A 26,676-nucleotide genomic window follows, 5' to 3' on the forward strand; every position below is an offset into this window, starting at 1 on the left:
GCTTTCCAGTATGAAATCCAAGGGCAGCATTCCATTGAAGGTTATTGTGCTTTATTTTGTGTTTTTGAAACTGAATGTTTTTAGTTTATTCAAACCACATATACCCATGGTCATTGTACCTTAAGGCAGCGGTCCCCAACCTTTTGGCACCAGGAAGACAATTTTTCCACGGATGGGAGCTGGAGGTGGGGTGATGGTTCAGGCGGTAATGCGAGCAATGGGGAGCGATGGGGAGCGATGGGAAATAGTGGGGAGCGGTGGGGAGCGATGGGGAGCAGTGGGGATCGATGGGGAGCGATGGGGAGCAGTGGGGAGCGATGGGGAGCAGTGGGGAGCGGCAGATGAAGCTTCGCTTGCTCACCCGCTGCTCACCGCCTGCTGTGCGGCCCTGTTCCTAACAGGCTGTGGACCAGTAGTGGTCTGCGGCCTGAGGGTGGGGGACCCCTGCCTTAAGGGACCCTGAGAAGTGGCTAAGTTCACTTCATTGCCTACTATAGAAGACAAATAGATACAAATCTATTTTTATTTAAAAGAATTGAGTCAGGAGATACCTGTATCAGTGTCTTTTATTTATACGTGTGTGTATATGTATACATGTATACACACATTTGAGATGTATCTATTTATATGTAAACATTATTTATATATAAATATAATTATATAATATTAAGATAGTGGAGCAGGTGGTTACAGTTGTAAAGAGTCCCTGGCTGTGATTCTGTCCAGAACTGGATGCTCTGAGAATGAGCCTGGCAGTGCTGAGTATAATCGGAAAATTGCCTCAAGGATCTGACATTACATGTATTTGTACAAATGGTTTTCAAGCCATTATCAGATATCCCTATACAGAGGTCTCTGGTACTCTGCAAAGCTTATGGAAAGGGGTCCTCTCAAGGTGTTCTATAACTGGCTATCTGTAGGTGTTCTTCTGATACACCACTTGACTGTTCATTTGTGGCTGATGTGCTTTGTACTTTTCATTTGTAATGCTGGGATTTTGTTTTTCAGATACAGGAAAAGAGAGGTCATGTGCTGAAAATCTATGTGAACACAACTGTACCCAATTAAGTGAAGGAGGATTCATCTGCTCCTGTAGACCTGGGTTCGAAGCCAATAGTTTTGACAGAAACTCCTGTGAAGGTAGAGTATATTTCCTCCACTTCCTATTAGGGAGAACCTTGTACTTTTTAGATTCTCCATTCATTCCTTTTTACTAAACATGGTTTAATTCCCTTCGTGGGGCTAAGCTCATGGTCCTAGCTCATGAGCTAGGACCATGACTCAAGGATGCCAGTTGCTTTTTCCCCAGGCTATCTTACTGGTGCCTTGCAGAGCATCGGGCCATAGCTCATCTTCAGTAATGTCTGTGAAACTGATATGATTAATGAAGACCTGAGTGATGATGGCTACTTACTGTACCAGTGTCTGAGATCAAATTTTCTTTTTTTTCTTTTTAACATCTTTACTGGAGTATAATTGCTTTACAATGTTGTGTTAGTTTCTGCTGTATAACAAAGTGAATCAGCTATACAACACAAGCCTTACTTTCTTCAAACAACACGTATGTATTACATACCTCCTTACGTCAGACGGAAATGAGTTCCCAGGTGCGGAGTCCTCAGGGAGCTTATCAAGAATGGTAAATATCAAGTATGATTTTAGGTGTATTTGATCATTTGAATTTACTGTTCCTATCTCACGATGTGCCACACACAGATGATTAGAATCGTTCTTTTAAGGGCTGAAGCTTAAGACCTCAATCGAAAAAACCAATCAATGACTTCCCTTTCTGAAGCCAATTAGCAGGAGGGAAGTGGTACCAAACATCAACAGCACAACAGCTGCTTCCCCAAAGGGAAAATCTTATTCTGTTGTTGTACAGAGTCAGACTGCTTCCGTTTAAATCTGGTCTTTGGGGTTTTGGGTTCAATAATAGTCCCTACCTCAGAGAGTCTTGTTGGAAGATTAAATGAGGAAAAAACATGAAAAGCATGTGAAACGGTGTCTGAAACTTGGTCAGTGTTCCGCACACATTGGCATCATCGCTTATGTTCATCTGCACCCTTCTCATCCTTATTGCTCGTGAATATGGCTTTAAACAGAAGCAGGGTCTCTAAGGAATGGGTGGGAGCAGATGTTGCCCACTTGGTTTTATTTTGCCTACAGACGTCAACGAATGTGAGCAATTTGGAGTTTGTCCCCAGAACTGCCTTAACACCAAAGGAAGTTACGAGTGTTCCTGCGCCGAAGGGTTCAGGTCCGTGACTGACAGCCACGGAGGACGGTGTGCAGCTGACGGTAGGATGATTGACCTCGGGGTTAACTGATGTACTCAGCAATGCTGATGCGTACAGTATACCAGGAAATCAACTTTAGAGTCTTATTTTGTAAATTCACCAGCTACTTCTCTTCCAACACCCATCCACCCTCTTCTCCTCTCTCCTCCCCTGCCAAATTAAAACACTAACTACAACCCCCCAACAAATACATAGGAGTTAAAACAAGAGTCAGGGGTTACCTATTATTCTGGATTTAGCCTCTGGTCCACCTGGATAAAAACTTCAAAAAGTGGACAAGATGTCACTCTCCAGAGGATTCAAACAACAAGTGCTTCCCTGTAGGATGGTGGTCACCAAAAGCTCCCAGTCCACTGAGGTCAAGGTTAGAGGCCCAGTAATTCAACGCGGGTCACAAAAAACATTCCATTGAATGGGTCGCAGTCAGTTGGGGCAAATCAGGGACATTCTGTTGAGAAATGTCTTTTTATTGTTCATGGACTACTGATCACAGACAGAAAGCATCTGGCTTATTTGCAACTTCAATCATTAGCTCTACATTTTAGGTTAATGCCAGTATTTGAGAATCAGGCCTGAGTGAAAGCAGTAATAAATACTAGATAGAAATGACAATAAAAGTCAGAAGTATCATAGTCCAGATTTCCGGAGGTCTGATCTAAATCAGCATATCTCAGTTAAGGGGTCTTTATGATCTTATAGATTTGAATTTAAAGTTTGTAAATGAGTTTAAGGACTTGATAAGAAAATAGCATTTTTATTTTGCAAATGAAGGGTAAAATGGCTTTTCAATTTCTTCATACAAATTGGGCTTTTAAAGCACACATTTGACTAGCATACTTAAATATTTTACCCTCCAAGCATTTTTGACACTGAAGGAAAACTAGGATAAAGGCATTTGAACAGTTGGTGTGGTAGTTAAGCAGCAAATTAGAAAATGTTTAACTCTTAACTAACGAGATGACTGAAATAAATTAGAATATTTATATAAAACATTATATCAAGATAAAGGAAATATATAAAATGAACTTTCAAAAGTTACTTAAGTTAGATTCGACTGACATTATGCAAGTCAATTAAATTTTACAAATTCCAGGCAGTGCCTCTTGGAATGAGTCACCATTTCCATAGCTGCTTGAAGTAAAGAAAACTTTTTTTAAACCAAGAACAAGCTGTTTTTTGTCATTAGCTAGAAGCTAAATTGGGTCATAGAGCTGATTGCCTGCTAAAAGAATCATTAAAATCTGTCAGTAAAGAATGGGAAATGAGGACTTCCGGGTAGACTTTTAGTATGACTCTACATATTGTATTTCTTCTGTGAGACTGAATGTCTACAATCTGGTCTGTTTTACTGTCAGTGAGAAAAAAAATCAGTGAAAAAGAAGTAGCTATCCAGGGGTCTCAGTCTTCGCTTAGCTTTAAACTGTTGCCCAAAGATAAAGAACTGATAATATCCCTAACAGAAATGTTAGCTTTCTACCTGAAATGGAGACAAGGATGTCGACAGTCACAGATTTTGCAACCCCGTTGATGGTCCGCTCTATTCATTAACAGAGATCAATTTTTAGAAAAATTCTTTTTTGTTTTGTTTTGTTTTTTAAGGGCAGGGAGGATATCTGCTGTTTTATATCCTACTGTTATAAACAAAAGTTCAGGTAGCACTCAAACAGATTAATCAGCCCTTCATGTGTTTACAGGTTACCCTCCTTTGCTGCTACTGCCCGAAAACGTGCGAATTCGAAAATACAATCTCTCATCTGAGAAGTTCTCAGAGTACCTTGAAGACCAGGAACGCATTCAGGCTATGGATTACGACTGGGATCCAGAGGGCACAGGCCTCAGTGAGTATGAACTGTGGCATCGGTCACTGATAGCAGTTGAATACATTGAATTATAAAGTGTTGAACTTTGGGGAATTTATTTCTCATGAGTGAATGTTGTCGCCTCAGTGGAAGAGGATGCTCCCCCCGCCCAGCGTGCTCCAGACAATTTAGCTGTGGCCGTGCGTCCCAGCCAGTGTTTCCCACCTTCTCACGGAACCTTCTCCCATTTCTGGGGACTATCCTTTCAGGATCACCTCATGTCCCTTTGTTTACTATCTCCTTGTCTTTGCCCTTGCCTTCCCCACCGTTGTACGCTTGGAAAATTTCTACTCAAAGACTCAGTTCAAAGTCACCTCCCCTCTGATGTCTTTGATAATCCCTCCTGGCACAGTTCTGGGAGCCTGTAGCATTTTATACACGCTTCTACTAAAGCACATGTTATGTTGAATTACAGCTAATTGTCCGCGTATTTTTCTCTCTACATCTTAACTGTGTGCTCTTTGGAGACAGAGACTTAATCGAATTCACCTCTACATGCCTGGCATCTGACCCAGGATCTAGTACAGTGTGTGTGGTGGGTGTTCAATGAAGGAAAAATGAATGATGCTTACTGTGGAGTCTCTCATGGCTCTGGCGTGTGGGAGACGGTAGTGGGGCAGGAAAACTTGTGTTCTACGCCTGTCTCCCTCATCTACTAGCTTTATGACCTTACATAATTGTAACAATTCTCTGGATCTCCATTTCTTATCTGTAAAATAAAAGCAGTAATCTTGTTCGGCCTGCCTCCCTCTGAGAGTTGTTTGTAAAACCAAGTGAGATGACAGGTATGAAAATGCTTTGCAAACTAACTATGTAAGATTTATTGCTGTTGTGTTTTCACATTTCATTATACAATACAATGAAATTTTCAAGAATGGTTCAGGGAGCTTCCCTGGCGGTCCAGTGGTTAAAACTTCGCTTTCCAGTGCAGGGGGTATGGGTTTGATCCCTGGTCAGGGAGCTAAGATCCCACATGCCTCGCGGCCAAAAAACCAAAACATAAAACAGAAGCAGTATCATAATAAATTCAGTAAAGACTTTAAAAGTGGTCCACATCAAAAAAAATCTTAAAAAATAAAAAAAAGAATGGTTCATACCTAGGAAAGTATGTGCCTTGAAAGTCAGTCTTCCTATGCTTTTTTTTTTTAACATCTTTATCGGAGTATAATTCCTTTACAATGTTGTGTTAGTTTCTGCTGTATAGCAAAGTGAATCAGCTATACGTATACATATATCCCCATATCCCCTCCCCCTTGCGTCTCCTTCTTCCTATGCTTTTTAAAATGCCTGCTGTCCAGTATCCTTTAGTCTATACATAAAATAAGACTTCTCATCTATACAGCTCCTTTATTGCTAGTATGGACTCAAACTCTTAACAATTTGGCCCTGGTTTATCTATATGTTCTGTTTTGGAAACTAGAACGTGATCCTAATGGGGGTAAATAGGCTGAAATATATTTTAATGGATTACCTTCAAATAGAGAGGACTAAGTATCAGTAAGTTATCAGTTGAAGCATTTGTAGCTAATAGCTCAAGTATGATAGATTTTGAGGTTTGATCATACTGGTTAAATTGAATTATTAGTATTATAGGAACACCGAAGAGGTAGATGTGTCAATGAATGAACAGTACTTCACCTGATTAGACCCAGTTCCTCCCTTACCTGGTGCTCCTAACAGGAAACTGACCTGTGTGTCTTGCCTCCGCAGGTGTTGTATATTACACTGTGCTAGGGCATGGCTCTAATTTTGGTGCTATCAAACGTGCCTACATCCCCAATTTTGAATCTGGCAGCAATAATCCTGTGAAGGAAATTAACCTGGATCTGAAATACATAGTGCAGCCAGATGGATTAGCAGTGGACTGGGTTGGAAGGTAAGTTTAGCCTCATTCTATTTTCCTGGCCAGAGCTCCCCTCTGCTCACCATGGCACATGAGTTAAACTGGCCCAGATTATGGGCACACTCAGCCTCAGGGGCAGCTGGGTGATGCCTGGGCTTCCTGTAGCCTCAGCAACTACCTCGGCTTCCCCATTGTGTCATATAAACATCTTCACTTCCTATATTCTATGTGTGCCATGAAAATTTTGGGAAAGCCCCAAGGTCAAGATTTTATATTTTATCTAGGAGAGCATTCTTGCCAACAGAGTTCTGGATTCCAAAATGAACTTTCAGTATGGCAACGCTGTTCATTTTGTGAAGAAATGGGACAGCCTTACATTCTACCAGCAAAGCAGTTGAGATGAAACATGTTTCTTTATGGTATTTTTTTGAGGAGGAACAATCCACATGTTGTGTTTTCAGGAGGCTATGTTGTCTGAACAGATTGGAAATTTGACTTCCCTGTTTAATCTTTGGGTTTGAGTTAATAGAGCTGTTAGCTTTGATCTGCTCTTCTACACCTTCTAGAACTTCAGGGACCAGAGCCAGACATTTTGGACGATACCTAAATAAGAACCTTAAGTAGGTTTGTCGTCAGATACATGCATGAGAGGCAAACTGATGTGGAAGAATTAATAAGCTCCTTCTTCAAGGAAGAGCCTTGGGTTGGAATGACGTTTGTGGGAAAGTAATTACATTACAATCAGAATTCAAGCATTTGTAGAACCTCTTATGTCCTTGAAATGAACGAATAAAGGAAAATGTTTGCTGCACTCTGGGAGAACAGAGAATCCTTTGTAGTATTAATTAATTTTCACCTTTTCGCTCACTTGTCTGGTGCTCTTGGAAGACTTGAGCATCTCTGCAGAAGTTAAGTAAGTCCCACTGTGCCTGCAGCATAACAGGAGACTCATTTCAGCAACTTCTGTCAGGAAACAAGACCTCAGAGAGTCATGAACTGGAAACTCTAGACTTTAGCGCTTTCTTCTTCAAACCAACCACTTCCTTCTTCAAACCAACCAACCAAGATCTGTCTTCTTGTTTGAAATTTTACCTCTTCTCAGCCTTAATGAATGAGTAAATTTAAGCAACTGCTGGAACTCTTTCTGCTTGTTAGAGACTGAGACCTGAAGCCTTAGGGATGGAATAAGGGCAGGATGGCTTTGCTGGGTTTGTTATTTTGAATGGCTATTTCCACTCATCCTTGGAGCTGATGCCAGATTCCTAGTGATTCCAATGGGCTCTTGGCTGAGGAGGAAGCCAACTCACAGGCAGTCAGAATGAAAGGCCAACAGTGCCTCACAACTCCTATCTAGAAGCCATTGTCTCATGATAGTGCCGGATGTGAGGTTCATCATCATTACCAATCCTGGCTGATACAGCTGCTTTGGCTGAATATCCCCTTCATCCGACACCCCATCACTTGTAACTTTCTACAGATGTCCCCTTGGCTGAAGAGATTGGGGCGTTCCTGGGAGAGGGAGGCTGTGCTCTCATCATCACTGGTGTCTGAGTAGCTGTCTTGTTGGCCAGAACTTCCAAACTAAATGCTCTCATCTTCACTCCTCTTCCCCAGAAGTCCAGTCTAGACTTTTCAGTTGTTTAACTTTGTCTCTCTAAATTCAGGCATATTTACTGGTCAGATGCCAGGAGTCAGCGGATCGAGGTGGCTGAACTTGATGGAAGGTACAGAAAGTGGCTGATTTCCACTCAGCTGGATCAACCAGCTGCAATAGTTGTGAATCCCAAACTAGGGTAAGTACTTGAAGGAGTCCTTAATGTTCTAGATATTTTCCACTAGATTCTCCAAAAAATTATATCTTCAATTAGCTTTTCCTAATTGTACTGAAATTGTCCTTGGACTTTTTTGAGTGGCACCTATGACTATTTTCAAGAATTATAATATGCCCTAAAGATCACTTAGGACAAAACAGGCTTCAGAAGATGGACACTGTGTCAGGGGAAGGCCTCTGGCCACACTTTTTCCACAGCCCAGTTTGTCTAAAACCCAACATTTCTCAACAGAATTTAAGGATTGAGCAACACCTGATGATTGGTTTAGACTAGACATTGCAAAGTGGTGGCTGATGGGCTAAATATGGCCCATACACTTATTGGACTTGAACTTCACAGAGCTTTAAGATTTTTTTTTTTGTAAACTTAGTAGATAACATTTAAATTAAAAATAAATATTTGTATTTTTGGCTTGAAAAATCAGAAGAACTGGTAAAGTTAGGTAGGTATGCCTTCCTTGACGCGGTATTGCCTGGAACTCTTAGACAGGGCTTTGCTTGATGCGGTGTTTGCCCATCACTCTACATTCATAACTGCCCTGTTCCACCCATTTATCTTGCCTGCCTGATCCTTTCTAGATGTTTAAAGGGTACAGTCCCTGGTCTGCTCAGTTCTTCTACAATTAAGTATTAATTGCATGCAAAGTAATACCTTTTCAAAGAGTTAGAATGTAAGCTCCATGAGGGAAGGAGTCTGTTGTGTTCCCTGATACGTTCCAAATACAGGATAGTAGCTTCTCACACAGCAGGCATTCAAGAAATATTTTTTGAAGAATGAACAACTTTTGTGATTATATATTTTAAAAGGTCTGGATACATATCTTTGGACAGGGCTGGCCAGTTTCTATTGGGAAAGTGCAGTTCTCAGGAAGGATAGATCACAGATGCACAGGCTCCCCCCTTTTTCTCCCTGTCCCGTGTAAAGTATAAAAATAGCATCATTTAGGACCCAAGGCTCTTTGAAAACCAGTTGATTTCTCCACTAGATGAAATGCTGCCATGAGGAAACCTTCTGTTACAGGTTTATGTACTGGACTGACTGGGGCAAAGAACCTAAAATCGAGTCTGCTTGGATGGATGGGCAGCGTCGGAAAGTCCTGGTTCAGGAGGACCTCGGTTGGCCAACCGGCCTTTGTATAGATTATGTGAATGGTGACCGGATCTACTGGAGTGACCTCAAGGAGGACAATATTGAAACCATCAAATATGATGGGACCGATAGGAGAATTGTTGCAATTGCAGGTTAGAAATTTCACTTAGAATTTCATATATTAAATAATTAATGTATTTCCAGTCTCTTTGCCCATTTTCGTAAGAAGGAACCCTAATCTTAGGAGATGCTTTTTATAGTTTCTTAGATACCACTCTGCCCAGCTCCCAGCTGCTGATTTAAATGCAAATGAATCTATTAGCAATTATTAAGTCCTTTTTGTATAATTAAAAACACTTGCTGTCAGCAGCAGATGTTGAAATAACCGTTTCTTGTTGGGTTGCTCTGATAGAGATGGCCATCATGTGTTCCAATGGTAATCCGTGTCTAACCACTTCTAGGTACATTAGTTTTTAATGTGCTAGATTGATTTTTATGCACAACTGGAAACATCTAGGAGAGAAGCATTTTGTTTTCTTATCTAGACTCTACAGAACTACTACAATCCAGCACGTAACAGGTTTTTCTGATAAGTGGTGTCTTATGTTCATAGAAAAAAAAAGATCTCTGCCCTACAGATTGTTTTCTAAAAATAAAATCAAATCAGCAACTTGAAAGTGAGCGAGTCCCCTATAATTGGTGTCATTCGGTAGGCATTGATCTATTTTAATTTCTGTCATCTTGATCTCCTGGTGCAGCACACTTTCATGGTCGTGTGTACAGAGAGTCTGCCTGAATGTTGCTGGAATTTTAAGGTGTTGCCTAAGAGATTGATCCAAGCGGTTTGACTTCTGACATAAAAGTGGGGCTCAGGTATCTTCTTTTCAGTAACCTTGTTTTGTTTTGCTTTTCCCCTGTGGGTGAACAGCAATGACCCCTTATAGTCTGGACATCTTCGAGAGCCAGTTATACTGGACATCTAAGGATAAGGGAGAAGTATGGATCCAAGATAAATTTGGGCGAGACGAGAAAGAGAAATTGCTGATAGTGAACCCTTGGCTCACGCAAGTTCGAATATTCCATCAATGGAGATATAATCAGTCAGGTAGTCACCAACTTTATTTCAAATTAATGGCTATATTTCTTTTGGAAAATGGTGGTGGATAATAATAGGCTGATCTCCCTGTGCCTGAAACATGTGTGTGTGTGTGTGTGTGTGTGTGTGTGTGTGTGTATTTTAACCGTTTTGACCAAAGAAGATAAAATTGGAGGTCGAATGAAATGATGCACACCACCAGCAGATATGGAGTAAAAATACTTCAGTCCTTGTTGCTGCTTGGAGTTGTCGGGTTGTACTCTTAGGCCACAGAATCCAGTAGGTGTCAGACCCCCTGCTAAATGTGAGTTGGGTTGCCAAGTCACGTAATAGGCTTCGTGGACATCAGAAGTCTTACCCACTCTAGCAATTGCAAGGCCGGGCTAGTCAAGTCATCCTGAGCTATGTGAGCCTTAGTTTAAAGCTTAAAGGATGCATTTCTACATCCTCCCTTCTTTCTCATTTTCTGAGTTCTTGGTCCTGCTTCCTCAGGTTACCTGTGTTCTCATTCATCCTTCATCATTGTGTGGAATAATGTGAAAGGGAAAGGACGTTATCTTTTTCCCGTGGGCACATTTTTATTCACTGATGTCTTTAATGATTTTTATTTCAGACATAGGTAATTATATATCAAAATATTCTATCAAATCTTTTTTTGGGAAATATCTTCCTTTTTTTAAAATTAATTTTTATTGGAGTATGGTTGCTTTACCATGTTGTGTTAGCCTCCACTGCACAACAAAATGAATCAGCCATCCTCATACAGATATCCCCTCCCTTTTGGACTTCCTTCCCATTTAGGTTACCACAGTGTATTAGGTAGAGTTCCCTGTGCTATACAGTATGTTCCCATCAGTTGTCTATTTTAGAGAGTATCAATAATGTATAGTGGGGAAAGGACATTTTTGAAGTGAGGAAAGGAAATAGACTTTTATTAAGTTCTGTATGTCAGATTCTCTCTTCAGGATTAACCCAGACATCTGCTTCTTCAATTAATCTTCTTCCAAACTTATAAAGATGTTTAATTTTCATCTCACAAGTAAGGAAACTGACAATAGGAAAGATTTAGTAACTGGTGCGCCCAAGTTACACAACCAGCGGATAAGCTTTAAACCCAGAAATGGTTTTTAAACTCAATGCCATTCACCCAAAAGCTCAGCGCCTTTCTGTTCTGGTCCAGCTATCAGTGTACCCAATTCCAGATTGCATTCTGTGGCTGTGTGGCCTTTGACAAGTCACCTCCCTTCCGATCCCTGCATATGAAACAGATGTGGAGCCTGAGGTCCCCCTGAGTTCTCTGATACTCTGAGAGCCTGAATCAGTCTTGACAAACTGAAGTGCAGAACGGAGGCTCCCAGGAGATTACACTGGCGGCAAATGCCTTTTCTAGGGATTAGCCCCCTTGTGTTGCTGGTAGTGATTACCCTTCTTCAGACCTTCTCCAAAACATTCCAGACCCCACTGATATAATAGCTCTTGTGTCCTAAATGCTCCTGCAGCTCTTACGTTTGGCAGTTTCAAGGGCAGGAGGGGAGAGCCCAGTATACCTGCGGAGCCCCCTCTGGCCCCTGTAGAGAGGACAGCCCAGGGGTCAGGCAGAGGAAAATCTGGAGACTTTCCCTGAAAAGCATCTCAGCCAGCTGATACTCTGAGCCTCCTTTGCAAAGTGTTGATTGATGAGTAGGCCAGAGGCTCAGCCCAGCTGTGCCAGATTAGCATTTACTCTGGACCAATAGCCCTCCAATTTTAGCACGTGTCAGAAACGTCTAGAGGGCTTGTTGAACACGCCTTGCTGGGTCCCACCTGAGGGGTTTCTGACTTAATAGGCCTGAGGTGGCCTAAGAATTTGCATTTCTGACAAGTTCCCAGGTGATGCTGATGTTGCTGGGTCAGGAACAACATTGTGAGAATCCCTGCTCTACTCAAAGGGTGGGCCAGGGACCAGGAGCATTGGTACAATACGGGGGCCAGTTGGAATTGCAGACCCTCAGGTCTACCCCAGCCCTCTTGAATCCGATTCCCCAGGTTATTTGTACGACATTAAAATTTGAAAGCATGCACTAGAGAGCTGAAGAAATGGTCGTGGGACAGGTTTTTTTGGTTGTTGTTGTTTTTTTCTTTGCGGCACGCGGGCCTCTCACTGCTGTGGCCCCTCCCGCCACGGAGCACAGGCTCCGGACGCGCAGGCTCAGTGGCCATGGCCCACGGGCAAAGCCGCTCCACGGCACGTGGGATCCTCCCGGACCGGGGCACGAACCCGTGTCCCCCGCATCAGCAGGCGGACCCCCCAACCACTGCGCCACCAGGGAAGCCCATGGGACAGGTTTTCAGTGAGGCTTTTTACAGCCATGCCTCGTCCATGGTCACGTTTTTGCATGACAGAGAATCAGGATTATAGAATGTTAGTCTGAGAAAGAATTTAGAGACGACCTAATCCTTGGATAAATCGTAATATATGCTAAGCTAGTTTCAGAATTACCTGAGGCGCTTTTAATGGTAATACTTGAGTTCCATCCCAGAGCGATTTAAATCTGGATTTCTGTGACAGGGCATCAATCATTGTGAATAGCTCCCAGGTGATTCTGATAATCATAGCTCTAAATTCCCTAATCTTGCAAATAATGAAACTGAAGCCCAAAAGGAAGTTCTCCGTGGAGAACAGGGGTGGAAATCACATCCAATGTATGCTTTGGCTGGACCACACTTTATGATCTATCCAAATTTGGGTGATGACAAATCTTGATATAATAATGGGGTCTTACTGACCTTTTAGAAATATCTCAAATTGCTTAGTGCTGATTGGTTTTTGAGGTCATGCAGTGAACCAGACAGACACCTATCTTCCAAACCTGCCAGAGCAGTAGGGGAGATAAATGATGCCAGAAGAAAATGTGAGGGGTACAGCAGTGGGATGGAGAGCACGGGGAGGGACTGTGGCACTTTGGTGGGGTGGTAGGGGAAGGTAGCGTAAAGGAGCGTGAGTTGCCAGGTGGCATGCGGCTTAAAGGTATTGGTATGCTGCCTGGGCTCTGAGGTCACCTGGCCACAACTCAGTGGATGGGCATGTCCTTGGTTGGGGTATTCGTTCCCTCCTCGGAAACTAACCGCTGTTCTCTTCTGCTTTCCAGTGCCCAACCGCTGTAAAAAGGTCTGCAGCCACCTTTGCCTTCTGAGACCTGAGGGATACACCTGTGCCTGTCCCCAAGGCTCCAGATTTATAGAAGGAAGCGTCACCGAGTGTGATGCAGGTAGGGACACTGCCTGGGGGCCTGGGAGAGCTCCTTTGCCTTCGTTAGTAGGTTCCCTTACCCTGCTTCACCTTTTTCAGGAGCATGAAGAATCCCTGTTTACTGGTCTCTTGCAGAATAGAGTGGGGATGGTTAGAAAGAGGGATGGGAGATGTGGAAAATATGAACAGAGCTGAGTGGGACTTCAGGGGCCAAACAGATCTTATGTTCCAATGATTTCTGAGAATTATTTGCCAAGATCTGCAGAGATTTAGATCCAGTGCCCCTAAATCGACTGTTGTGTTGTCTATAAAGACATTTTGAAGAGTGAGTTTCCTATAAGGCCTCTTCCTCCTTTCTCCACCCCATACTGGATCCCAATCGCCCCTGAATCTATTCAGTCTTAACGGGAGCTCCTCAAGGTGGAGAACCAGGCTCCTGAGGTGGGACGGGGGCGCTTATCCAGTACAGAGGGGAGGCCTAGAGGAGGTTCACTGGTTTTCCCACATGCTCATTTCAAAGTTTGGACAACTGAAAAAGGGCCACGTTTTAAAATGTACCTTATGCTCTTGGGAGATGGAAGCTGGAAGTAAGTAAGTAAACAGTGGTTTAATTCTCATCCCAAATGCTATAGATGATCTATTCTTGGCAAGACCTTTCTTCAGTGACTCTTTTAAATTAAGGAGTTAATAAGCCATAGGGAGTAACTAGTTAGTGTCCCTAACTAGTATCCAATGCTTGATAAGGGTGTTAGAAAATCATCCTGCAATTCACTAGTGGCCCATTTTATGGCTCACATCCTTGGGCCCTTCCCCCTGCTTTAGCTGATGGGGAAATGAAGAGGCGTAACCATGTTCTGCCACCAGGGGGCACAAACGGTTAAACTAAGGCACCTCCTGTTGACTTCCCAACCAGGCTGAAAAGTTGGCAGGTTTAGAGCACGAACTCAGCAAGTAAAAACTGCCCCCTCCCCTTCCCCATCCCCGCTCTTATCCCAATGCTACTGGGGCAATATTGCCAAGATTACAATCTTTAGCAAGGGCAATTTTGAAGGTGTTAAAAAATGAGGAGATCTCCAACCAGCTGTCCATTAAGCGGCTATTTATCTGTCTACGTGTCCGTTTATTGATGAATGGATTGCTGATGCTTCGGAGCCTTTAGTGGAAGTTTCGGGGTGTGCCTAAGTTGAATTCTTGATTTTAACTAGGTTCAAAGAGAAGAATTCTGAAAACTTCAAAAGAAAACGTCAATGTCCTGAGAGATTTCCTTTACCACAATGTTCTTTTTAACTATTAGTATATATTCTGGAGTCTAGTATCTCACCACTGTTTTGCGGGGGGGGTGGGGGATGCTATAAACTGCCTTTTTTTTCCTACCAAATGTATGTTACTCCCCAAGACCTTATTGATAAAGAAATTCATCTGACTTAAGGGGAAGGTGACATTTAAAAGGGAGACTAATTAGCTGCCCCACCACATGGGCTCCCCACTCCAGCCCTGGGCTGAAGCAGGTTTGCATGGTAGGGGTCTCTGCTGAGCGCCGCTGACTAACACCTGCATGGCTTTCCCTTTCTGCAGCGATCGAAAGTCCTATCATCATGCCCCCTCCATGCAGGTGTATGAATGGAGGAAACTGCTATTTTGATGAGAATGACCTCCCCAAATGCAAGTAAGTCTGAATGCTGTAGGTCTTGCATCTTCTGGGGGGAATTTGAGACCTCAAAGTAGCCAGTAAAACAAGTACAAGAACCTTGCCAGTTCGCTAATTTTCACATCATAACCAGCTTGCCCTCCAATGGGGGAGTCCACAGAGAGCTAAGGCAGTGCTTCTCAGACTATAATGTGCGTGAGAATCACCTGGGGCTCTGGAAAAAAATGCCCATCTCATTTACAGGGATTCTGCATTTCTGACAAGCTCCCGGGGAGATGCCACAGAACTGTGGGCCACGCTTTGGGGAGCAAGGAGTTAGAGAAGTGACAACCTCATTTTCCTACTCACCTCAGATTACTAATTATAATTGGATTGTGGGAGAGCAGCTGTCAGCAGAGCTGTTACAGTGCTAGGCGCTCACGAGGGGCAGAGACTGGGCTGAAGATTTGGAGAGCAGAGAATTATCAAGAGAGCTCTTAACATGGAGCAAGATGATATTTAATGAAAGCACGTCAAAGGAAAGAACACAATGAAGGTTTCCAGTTCCAGTCTCCAAGGAGGAATTCCATAGATTAGAGAAGACACCAATAGGTTTATTTGTTGAGGCTGATTCTGTAGATGCCACAGGTATTCCCTCAAAAGTGAATTTCCACAGTCAGATTACAATCAGAGCCCAAGAAATCAACAGCTTGTGAATGATTCTTCTTTTCCTTTCAGATGTCCTAGTGCCTACGTGGGAGAATATTGTGAAATAGGGCTTGCAAAAGGCATTCCTCCCGGAACAAGTAAGTTTTAAGGATACGAGGGACATGGGAATGCATCATGGTAACTAAACTGAGTGTTGTCTATATTCTGTTTAACTCCAGTCCCTATTGCTAAGACTACTGGCTCTTTTCCTTCTCCTCATGTTCATATGTTGGCTTTTTCTTCCCTCTCTGACAGCAGCGGCCGTGCTGTTGACAATCATCCTGATCATCATAATTGGAGCTTTAGCGACTTTAGGATTTTTCCACTATAGGAAAACTGGCTCCCTTTTGCCTTCTCTGCCCAAGCTGTCAAGGTCAGTTTCATTAGGTGGAACATTGATTTTAGACGTCTGTGTGATCTGCAACCACGTAAATAACTTAGTTTTTCTTTTAAGTTAAAAAAGCATCCTAGGCTGTTCACCTATTCTGCGGAAACAAAAAATACTGAACTTAAAGCAGTCACTTCAGATCACAATGTCTTAACTGATTGCTTCTCTGAAGCCTGAGTACAAATCACATTTTAGAGTCTAAAGGGTTGTACGTTGAGGTTACACTGGAGAACGGCGTCGGCTGTTGGAGGGACCAGGCTTTCTTTCTGCAAGTGCCCAGCTGGTCCTCTCCTCATTCTCAAGCATTCGGGAATGTGCTCGAACATTTCCAGGAGGTCACTAAGGGAATTTATTCCCATACGTGATGTGTAAATGGGAAGTGGGAATCGAGCCTTTCATTTAAGGAAGAGCTAGGAAAAGGTACAAAGAAAGAATCCTAGTGCAAACGATTGTTTTTTAAAAATAATAAGACACTGATTACTTCTTTTCAGCTTAAGCAGTCTTAGCAAATCCTCTGAAAATGGAAATGGGGTGACCTTCAGATCAGGGGATGACGTTAACATGGATATTGCAGTATCTGGTTTGGGGCCCGAGTCTGCTATTGACAGATCAATGGCGATGGTGAGTTTGGTTTCAAAGTGACTATTTGAAGGTTATCATTTTTACTGTCTTATCAAAGAAACACTTTTTATAAAGAATAAAATTCACCTAGAAAAACATGAAATACTGTATGCCCCCTCACTATACCAAGTTAGGAAACATTAGGTTTGTTGTAGAAATGTGTCTAGAAACATTAGTAATGAAATTGAAATTAACCCCTGATCTAAGCCACACGGTTGAACTGGAATCACGAACAGTTTTAAGTTTAATTGGAGTCTTAAACAATCTATGTTTTTTGGGAAACAGGGGAGAGGGACCATGATATTCTGTTTTTATTCGATGACTTTTTGTATGTTTAAAGGGAGAGGCAGGGAAATAATATGCTTCCTAGTCTCACATATTTTCCCACCAGTGTGTAGTGTTGGGATAAACAGTGGTTTTAGAGTCAGTGGTTGGTTCAAATCACAACTCTGCCACCTGCTAGGTATGTAATAGTAGGGATGGAGCTTGATCACTCTGTCCCCATCTGTAAAATAATCCCTCCTGTGAGGACCAAATACTTTATGAATGGACTAGTATCCACTCTGAAGTCTACCGTCAGTGTTGGGAAATCATTCCCAGTATTCCGCCTCCCCACCAAGCTTTCCTTTTTGTTCCTGCCTAAAGGTACAATATTATCCCTCCTGTCTTCTTTCCCCCTCTCCCTCTTCTCTTTGCTCCTCTTCCAGACCCCCACCCTTTTCTCTATGTCCAAAGCCAATCACCAAGTGAGTTATTTGCCTTAAGGAGCCATAGAGAACTCGGATAAGGGAAGAGGGTTTCTGTTCTCCTGACCTGAGAAGTTAGTGCATTTACATTACTTTACATAACAGTTTGCCTCGTGGAGGCCTTGTGTCTCCGTTGGCTTTTGTTGGAGGTGGGGGGCAAGTTCTTTTTGGGTCCGTTGGACGTAGCACCTAGCGTCCCTCCAGGTGTGAAGAGCACATCCTCCTCTGTGTATGAATCAGATCAGCACGGTATGATCTTTTTTTTTTTTTTCTTTTTTCTTTCCCTCCATCAGAGTGAACATTTTGCCATGGACCTGGGGAAGCCGCCCATAATATTTGAAAACCCGACATACACCTCCAGGGACACTGCTGTCAAAGTGGCTCAGCCAACAACAAGCCCGGTGAGAAATCACAGTCCGTGCTGTCAGGTTTGGCTGTTACTGGATCTTGTTCTTTGGAATAATGTGCCTTTAGGGTCCTCCCAACCTTCCCTCCATGGAAGGAAGCACACTGGTCGCTTCCTCAGCTTCACTCCCTGTAGTAACAGGACTGACCCCAGGACAGCAGACCTGAACACAATCAGAATCCTGGGTTTGGGCAGCCATTCTTTGGCACCCAGACCAGGAGCCTTTTCATCCTGAGTGGTCAGAGCGGGAGGTCTGAGTGCATGTTCAGAGGCTCGGCAAACACTGTGCCCGGCACACACACACGGGCTCTCTGTAAATATCTGTGAACTGAATGAGTGGATGGTCGTCAGGTCATTATACAGAGGTTTGGGGTACTGGGCACACTCTCTGGGTTCTGACTGGTATCACAAGGGTGTGATTTGAGGTGACCTCCCTGCTTGCCCTTGTCATACTTTTCTGGAAAGTACAAAGGTCTTCGAAGTTGATAGGCAGATACATAAATTTCCTTTGATGAGGCCCTGTTACTCACTCATCTTTTAGAGGAACAGGGAGATGAGATAGACGTATGGATGAAGGAACAGAACTCTTCATTAGGGCTGGATCAATAGCCCCAGCGTCACTGCGGGTGCCTGTCAACTGTTAGGTCGCCTGTCTTTCCTTTGTCAAAACAGCTAGGGCCTCGGCAAAATACAGTTTCACCGTTAACATCTGAACTTCTTTTGAACTCACAAGGTATAGTACATTTTAATGTTAAGACAGAAATGTGTATTTTATGAATAACTTTCTTGAGATCAGCAATATTTGAATCTTGAAAGCATTTTGTCTGATCCTTTAATATCCAGATAGCAAAACTTTAATCACATGTTAAAATAGATTTTTGGCATTTTCCCTTGAAATAAAACAAAGCCATGTTTACCAATACATTTCCAAGTTAGAGAAGAAATAAAGTGGTGAATGTAGAAATATAGGAAAAGGGGTGAATTTCTACCCTGTAACTTATTAATTATATATCCATGGTAATTTGTGCTTTAAGAGGGAACCTCGGAATCACATGAATGTTACAGAAAATATCTAGAGGGGTATTAATGTCATTATGCCTCTTGTTTTAAAAATTCAACCTCTTTTAAGCCGTCCTCTGAAATTAATAATTTTATTCTAAATATCCAAACGTAATGCGTTTGGAAATAATTCGTACTGTTCTATTAGGATTTGGCTGCCAATATACAACCAGAGTATCCTTTATCCAGAACTATGGTCAACAGTGGGAGTAAGGGGCCCTAGAGAACACCGTAGAAGTTGCTATTACTACATGAGAGTGTGACCATTGATGGGTGTATTTGCCTCCCAAGATTAAGGCATCAGATAGACAACTTAGTAGTTGGTGCTCCTGATTTTGGGGAGACGAGAGTGGTGTTTATTCCTGGACCACAGGGTTGGTCTCACATAATAAAAATGGTGCCTGTTCATGTTTGTGGGAGAGCAAGGTGATAAACAGAACCAAAGAGCTAATAAGAAACTTTATAGCAAAAATTCTTTCAAAACTGAATAATGGCCTTCAACATGCACACAGGTAACCGAATCCGGAAATGTGTATAATGAAAACTATGGAAGTGCCATAAACCCTGCTGAATTAGCTCCAGACACAAAGCCAACTTCCCCAAGTGCTGATGAAACTCAGGTAACAGTGACTGACTACTGAAATGATACGGGATTTGGGAAGGACTTTGGAATTGCTGGGTTTATTAATCCTAGGCAAACTAGAGAGACCCTGATAGGCTCATAGAGCCCAAGATATGTAGGCAGTTAGTAAAGATAATTTTATCATAAACTGAAAGACTTTCCACTGAGTAAAGCTACATTCTAGCACTGCGTTGGTAATGATGTTCCTTGTGACATGGGAGGTAAAGCAGAAAAGGAGGGCAGCCGACTTCTGGACGCAGCCTCTTCAAATCAGAGGCGTTTAATTTGAGATAACAACTTAGTATGAATAAAGACCTCACTGTGTCAGTGATGCACATAGAGGACCTTTTCCTTTCCCGTGCAATACAATTTTTCTACAGTGTATATCTTTGTTCCCTTAATAATGTATGTTGTTTTTAGCTCTACTCTTGTTACCAATGTTGACCACTAGATGGCACTAATTTACACTCTCTTCATCCATCCATCTGTCCATCTTCCATCTAACCATCCAGCGAACATTACTGCCCTCAATGTGCCGGGCACAGTGTTTAATACAGAAGATTAAAACAAAAAAAGTCCACTAGATGGAGCTTCTCTATCTTGTTTGCAGGGCCTTTGAAATTTGTAAACTATCTTGTCTACAGAGAGAAATTCAGTAAATAAACTTGATACAAAACATAATAGATAATATATCATTAGTTCTAACAGACACATAGGAAGCTATCTCAGATATAGCTGTTTGATTCTGGGCAACTATTTTACCTCTGAGCACTAGAGTCTTAATGTTTCTCACTGGGGGCACTATTGGCTTATTGGGAGGGGCAGTTCTTTTTGGTACAAAACTATCCTATACATTGCAGGACATTTTAATATTCCTGGCCCCTGTCCACTAAGTGCCAGTAGTGCTTTACCCAATGCATTGTGATCCCAGAAATCACTCCCTCCCCAGCCCCTGGCCCCCCGAACATGCTCTCCCAGTTGAGAACAATAGGATCTGGAATGTCTCAGTTTTAAGGTTCTATGACTTCTGTGAAGTAATATAAAGAAACAAAAGCCCAAAGGTAGTTAGAAATCTTACCACTTTTTACAATCCCTATTCTCAAATTGCATAGTCTATAAACAAAATTGGTATCTGCAAAGTCATGTTGGATTTTCAGCACCTCACAAATTGGATCCTGTTCTGCTTGTTAGCGTCAAAATAGAAGTTGAACTAAATTGATGCTAATGAGGAGAGCTTATAACAAAGGTCACTTTGTCCACCTTTTCATATTCCATTTACTAATTCCTTCACACACACACACACACACACACACACACACACACATGAATGTTGTCTTAGAAAGGAATTTCCAGTTTCATATTTTGCATATTTCATATTTTCAAGGGACTGAATTTTTTTTTTCCTTAAGCTACATTGAAAAGTTTATTTCGAACACTAATTTTCCACAGACACCAGAATACTTGAATGTCACATATTTGGTTCTCCAAGTCTGACTCAACTCCACAGCAGTGCCAGATCTATTTTATATTCTCAACATTTTTTCTCAGTCCATTTCGAGTCTAGTGATCTTCCCTAGGCAGAGTTCTCTCCCAGCTGAGCAGGAAGGGGAGTGTGATGGAGATGCTGCAACCTCTGACCTGCACATCAGTCATCAAAAACACTGAGAGACGGGCTTCCCTGGTGGCGCAGTGGTTGAGAGTCCGCCTGCCAATGCAGGGGACATGGGTTCGTGCCCCAGTCCAGGAAGATCCCACATGCCGCGGAGTGGCTAGGCCCGTGAGCCATGGCCGCTGAGCCTGCGCGTCTGGAGCCTGTGCTCCGCAGCGGGAGAGGCCACAGCAGTGAGAGGCCCGCGTACTGCAAAAAAAACAACAACAATAAAACCCCCAAAACAAACAAACAAAAACACTGAGAGAGTCTTTCAAGTGAGAGCGAATGTTTACCAATTATAGTCCTTTTCTTTTTCATCTCCATCTTTGCAGTGCATTGGCTCTTCTTCCTTTTTTTTAATCAGTTGAGGCTGAGACCCTCTAAGGGCTGTCCTCCATGGTACATCCAGGGATTTTTCTATGACCTTTGCCTTTGGGAACTGAGAGAACAGCCAGGGAGGCTTAAAGCAGTAGAAGCCGTTGGTTAGGATGACCCTAGGTTGACCTTAATATGCCAGAGAGGCTCACAGGTTTCTCTTTCATCAATAAATCTGCTCAAAGGACTCAAAGAACGTGAAGTCCTGTGGCTTAGTCCTGTCATTTTCAAAAGTCGTGTCGACATGCATTGGATTTCCCAAGGAGATGACAACGAAAATCACCTGCACTTCTCTTGTTAGTAGTTACTCAGCTCCATGTGGCCATTCCATACCGAAGCAATGAGTTTTGGCCTTCCCTATTGAAGTGTAGGTTTCCAGAGGCCGGGCTCTGACCTGAGTGTCTCCATCTTGCCCTCGTGCCAAGCAGGTGCTCACTTAAATGTGGGTGAATGGCTTCTTCTACTTCTCCTGTATTCACATGCTCCCCACTCCTTCACATGTTGGCCGCCTACTTTCACAGAGCAAGACAATCCATAAAACACGTGGACTACCTTAGCTCTGTGGGAGGAGGCTGTTTCCTCATCTCCTGTTCTCTTGTCTCCTTACATCCGGCAGCAGGGCCGTGGCCAGCACTGCTGCCACGGGCAGCTTTTCAGCCAGACAGGGGCCACTTATCATAGACTGGGGTGATTTCTCTTTGGGTTCTTCAGTTTTGAGACCTCCATTTCCTGGAGGCCCTGTCTACTCCTCTATCTACAATTTAGTTAAGTAAGTTTGCTGTGACTGCCTTTCCTCCTCTGCAAAAGAGCATCTACCTCACAGAGTCCTTGGGAAGATTACATCAGAAACTCGTAAAGCTCTTGGAATAGTCCCCGACACATAGTAAGCACTCAATAAATGTTAGTTGTTTTTGTTGCCATTATTATTATTGATTATAGGAGGAAATGATGGAGCGAGACAGAACATGTTTGAGTTGACCAAGGATCAAGACATCGTTTTAGGAAATGAGAGTTACAATCTGGCTTGTTCCTTAAATTTTCAGGCAGCCCCTGAAGAAATCTCTTGCCTGGCTCTGTCAAAGCTTCTAGATACTCTGGGCACAGATTCTGTAAACTGTACACTTCAGATCAAGGATTTTTTTTGAAATTATTAGCTAAAAAGAGCCCAAAGAGTTTCAGTTACTGTTCAGGGCCCAGCCGAGGAAGAACTGAACAACTTACTGCATGGGCCAGGTCGCGTGGTCCCAGGTCCCAAATTGCTTTCTCCCTCTGTAAGAAGGAATTTTAAAACCTAAGCAGAAGGAAGAAACCCACCAAAAAATTCCATTACTGAAGGTTTTCTCTTTCCTCTTTTCACTTAGGCAACAAAGTGGAATATCTTCAAACGAAAACCGAAACAAAATGCCAACTTTGAAAATCCATTCTATTCCGAGGTAATTTTTAACAATTTTTCTCAGCCCAGGCATTCTTTCTTAGTGTTAACTTGCTAAATCAGGCATACACTCAGATGATTCTGAGCAAATCGGCCAAGATTTGTCTTCTTCACACAAAACCATTTCCCATCACGTCGGGGGAATAAATGGCTGATTCCTGTTTCTTTGTGGCCTTAGATGGAGAGTGAACCAAAGGTTGGTGCTGCTGTGACCCCACCTCCATCACCTTCTCCCCCTGATAAGATTTCTTGGAAGAAAGGCCCAAGTCCAACCTACAGTGCAACAGAAGACACATTTAAAGACACCGCAAATCTCGTTAGAGAAGACTCTGAGGCATAGCTGTGCCAGCTATTTAGGGAATAATTAGAAACACACTTTTGCACATATAGTTTTTACAAACAGATGAAAAAAATTAACATGCAGTACTTTATTAAAAAGATATTTTTTCCCCTGTACTCCTGTAGTTGGAAATATTTGTGGAAACAATACCTTGTGTGTCTTTTTTACTCATCTCATATTTTTTACAAATAATTATCACAATGTACTATATGTATATCTTTGCACTGAAGCTATCTGAAGGTAATGCTATAAATATATTGTATATTTGTAAATTTTGGAAAGATTATCACATCATTAAATTTGCTAATGAAAGTATCTGCTGAATTGGAATTGGGTTCTTCAGTTTTGAGACCTCCGTTTCCTGGAGGCCCTGGAAATTGGTTGAATTGCTGAATTGGTTGGTGATCATTACATTAAATGATCCATTGGGACTTCCCTGGTGGCACAGTGGTTGAGAATCCGCCTGCCAATGCAGGGGACATGGGTTCGAGCCCTGGTCCGGGAAGATCCTACATGCCACGGAGCAACTAAGCCCGTGCGCCACAACTACTGAACCCAGGCGCCTACAGCCCGTGCTCCGCAACGGGAGAGGCCACCACAATGAGAAACCCGTGCACTGCAATGAAGAGTAGCCCCTGCTCGCCGCAACTAGAGAAAGCCCACGCACAGCAACGAAGACCCAACGCAGCCAAAAATAAAATAAATTAATTTAAAAAAAGAAAATGATCCATTGAAGAAAGGAATTGACTTGGGGCCTTTAGCCATGTCAAAAGAGGAGGCACCATTCATAGTCCCTATAGAATTATCAAGGAAGGGAATCCAGGCCACTCCTGGTCCGTTTTCACACATCAGCACTTAATGTTCAGTATTATATGTAACCTGATGAATAGCGTAATGATAGAGATGCAGATAACGCAGTAGGTAGAAAAGCAATTCAGTCCCACCCTTGTGCATGTTTGCGTTGTCTAACCAGAACACTGTCTCCTGTGCGTTATCTCGCTCGCCGCCAAGCCAACACTTTTATTTTAATGTCTGAGAAAGTCCCATGTCATTAAGTGTAAGTGTCCTGCAAAGAGTTTGTATCTAATCGCATGAAATTTCATTTGATGGACCATAGGGTGATTGACACCCTTGCCTGGCATCTCAGGTGGTCACCTACCCTAGAAACTGGAGCTCAGGAGCTGAATTAACTGAAAGTAAATCTGTGTCTTCATAAAGGAAGGTGCAAAACAAATACCGGTTAAGCAAAGCCTCAGCTGGGTTTGTGTTTCTGTGTGTGAAAATTTCCTTATACTGACTATTTATTTCCTCAGTTGAACATGAATAGAAAGGGAAACCGTTCTTATTGAGCCTTTTTTAGGTCCTTGGCAAAATCGTTCATTTTGAGGAGCGTAGCCCTCCTCTTGAATAGCGGCTGTAGTCTCCACAGCGGGAACCGTGGCAGGAACACACAGTTTCCACACTAAGTAGGTAGGATTCCTGGCTTTCTGTGCTAATATGGCACATCTTTAAAACAATGAATGAATGAGTGTATGAATGGATGGATGGATGGGTGAAACATGTACTACTGATGATTTTATTCCCGAGTTCTCAAAATATTTTTTGTTCATATTTTGAGTGCTTATTGTAAATTACTTTGACGTGTACTTTGATTAGAAAGCAAATGGAAATGATGCTGCTGAAAAATTTCTAATAAATGTGTATTTTATCAGACTTGTTCTGTGTGTTTCATAAGCCCGGGTCATGAATCAGTTGTATTTTTTTTTTTTTTTTGGTACGCAGGCCTCTCACTGTTGTGGCCTCTCCCGTTGCGGAGCACAGGCTCCGGACGCGCAGGCTCAATGGCCATGGCTCACGGGCCCAGCCGCGGATCTTCCCGGACTGGGGCACGAACCTGTGTCCCCTGCATCGGCAGGTGGACTCTCAACCACTGCGCCACCAGGGAAGCGCGAATCAGTTGTATTTTGCTGTGCAGAGAGCTTTGGGCTTTGAGTGCTAGGCAGCTGGGGAACCAGGAATGCCCAGGGTTCGGGGTGGGGGGGGGGGGGAAGAGGAGGAGGAATCCACAGCTCACACAGCCCTAACAGGCCTGGTGGGGTGAGCTCAGGAGAGTAAACTGTAGGTTTCTGGGACTTCCCTGGCGGTCCAGTGGTCGAGACTTCACCTTCCAATGCAGGGGATGCAGGTTCGATCCCTGGTCGGGGAGCTAAGATTCCCACATGCCTCGTGGCTAAAAAATCAAAAAACATAAAACAGAAGCAACACTGTAACAAATTCAATAAAGACTTTAAAAATGGTCCACATCAAAAAAATCTTAAAAAAAGAAAACAAACTAGGTTTCCACCTGAACTCTGGTCGGGCGGTCCCCTTAATTGCCTTTCAGAGTCACCCATTTCCCCCTACCTTTTTCCTTCCTCACACCCTAGGCCCTCAGCCAGTTTCCCATTTCGGATCTAACTGTGATGGGAGAGCAGTGAGCACGGTCACAGCTGGAGAGGGTTTTGTTCAGCCTGGGATTATGGCTCCAGTGGGGTGCGTGAGACGTATCAGTCCACGAAGTGTGAAGTCAAGAGTAAAAGGGAGCTCAAAACTGGCTGTGATTTCCAGCTTTGATATTTGTCTCAGGCCTTAAGCGCAATAAGAAATTATTCTGGGGAATTTAAGGAATGAGAATTAGTTCCCTGCTTAGCTTCATTTGTGGGTCTCCCCAGAAAGGAATCAGAAAGCCGCTGCTGCGTTTCTGTTCTCTCCCGTGTGAGCTGGCACTTGGGGGTCAGAGCGTCAGCGGGAGGGTTGCCCCTGCCTGGTCGGCTCTCCCAGCCCAGGTCCTGCCCCTGCTTTACTCTCTCCAGTCGGAGCAGCTGGTGGGAAGTTGTGCAAAGTTGGTGGGGGTAACCTGGAGACAGGGTGCTGTTTAGAGGATGAAAAAGCTGATGTTATTCAGCATCTCATCACATGAAGCAGGAACAATTTTACTAGCAGAAGTGTATTACTGCACAATGTAAGATCACAACCATGAGCAGGTGTGTCCATAGGAAGCTGTCAAATCACACTGGTCACCTGTCCAGGGCTTCCCATTGATTTTTCTTTTTTAACTATTTATTCCTTTCTTCCTTCATTCATTGATTCACTCACTCACTCACTGGCCTGTGTTCTTACCAGCATTCAGTTGCAAACATATAGACATAAGAGACCATGAGTTTAAGGAAAATATGTGAGAGGAGAACTTTTAGTGGAGAATTCCATCCATTAACTTTTTTTTTTTTCCTGAATTGGGAAAAGATCACTATTATTTGATTTTTGAGGTGGAGTATCTCAGGCTGGCTCAAAGATGAGAGCTAGTTAGGCCCTGGGGTTAAGGAGTAGTCTGAGGAAGCTGGTTAGAGATGCACATTCTGGAGAGAGCCCTGGCCTCACAGCCTGTAGCCCTGGGTCGTCCTTTGAACTCTCAGCCTC

General features: G+C 43.0%; 1 protein-coding gene across 1 annotated transcript in view; it reads left to right on the forward strand.

Moving 5' to 3' along the window:
* LRP2 (LDL receptor related protein 2) overlaps positions 1–24,801 on the forward strand; it is a 196,594-nt gene extending 171,793 nt beyond the window's left edge. The window contains exons 64-79 of the mRNA XM_060301487.1: positions 1,009–1,140; positions 2,167–2,298; positions 3,992–4,135; positions 5,867–6,032; positions 7,664–7,792; positions 8,852–9,072; positions 9,849–10,025; positions 13,145–13,264; positions 14,821–14,911; positions 15,611–15,678; positions 15,836–15,953; positions 16,460–16,589; positions 17,629–17,736; positions 19,313–19,420; positions 22,810–22,881; positions 23,059–24,801. Of these exons, the coding sequence (XP_060157470.1) occupies positions 1,009–1,140; positions 2,167–2,298; positions 3,992–4,135; positions 5,867–6,032; positions 7,664–7,792; positions 8,852–9,072; positions 9,849–10,025; positions 13,145–13,264; positions 14,821–14,911; positions 15,611–15,678; positions 15,836–15,953; positions 16,460–16,589; positions 17,629–17,736; positions 19,313–19,420; positions 22,810–22,881; positions 23,059–23,220 (2,078 nt within the window). The 3' untranslated portion in view covers positions 23,221–24,801. The remainder of the gene's footprint in view (positions 1–1,008; positions 1,141–2,166; positions 2,299–3,991; positions 4,136–5,866; positions 6,033–7,663; positions 7,793–8,851; positions 9,073–9,848; positions 10,026–13,144; positions 13,265–14,820; positions 14,912–15,610; positions 15,679–15,835; positions 15,954–16,459; positions 16,590–17,628; positions 17,737–19,312; positions 19,421–22,809; positions 22,882–23,058) is intronic.
* The last annotated feature ends 1,875 nt before the right edge of the window (positions 24,802–26,676 follow it).

The sequence above is a fragment of the Globicephala melas genome, chromosome 7 (assembly GCF_963455315.2).
Source record: "Globicephala melas chromosome 7, mGloMel1.2, whole genome shotgun sequence".
NCBI lineage: Eukaryota > Metazoa > Chordata > Mammalia > Artiodactyla > Delphinidae > Globicephala > Globicephala melas.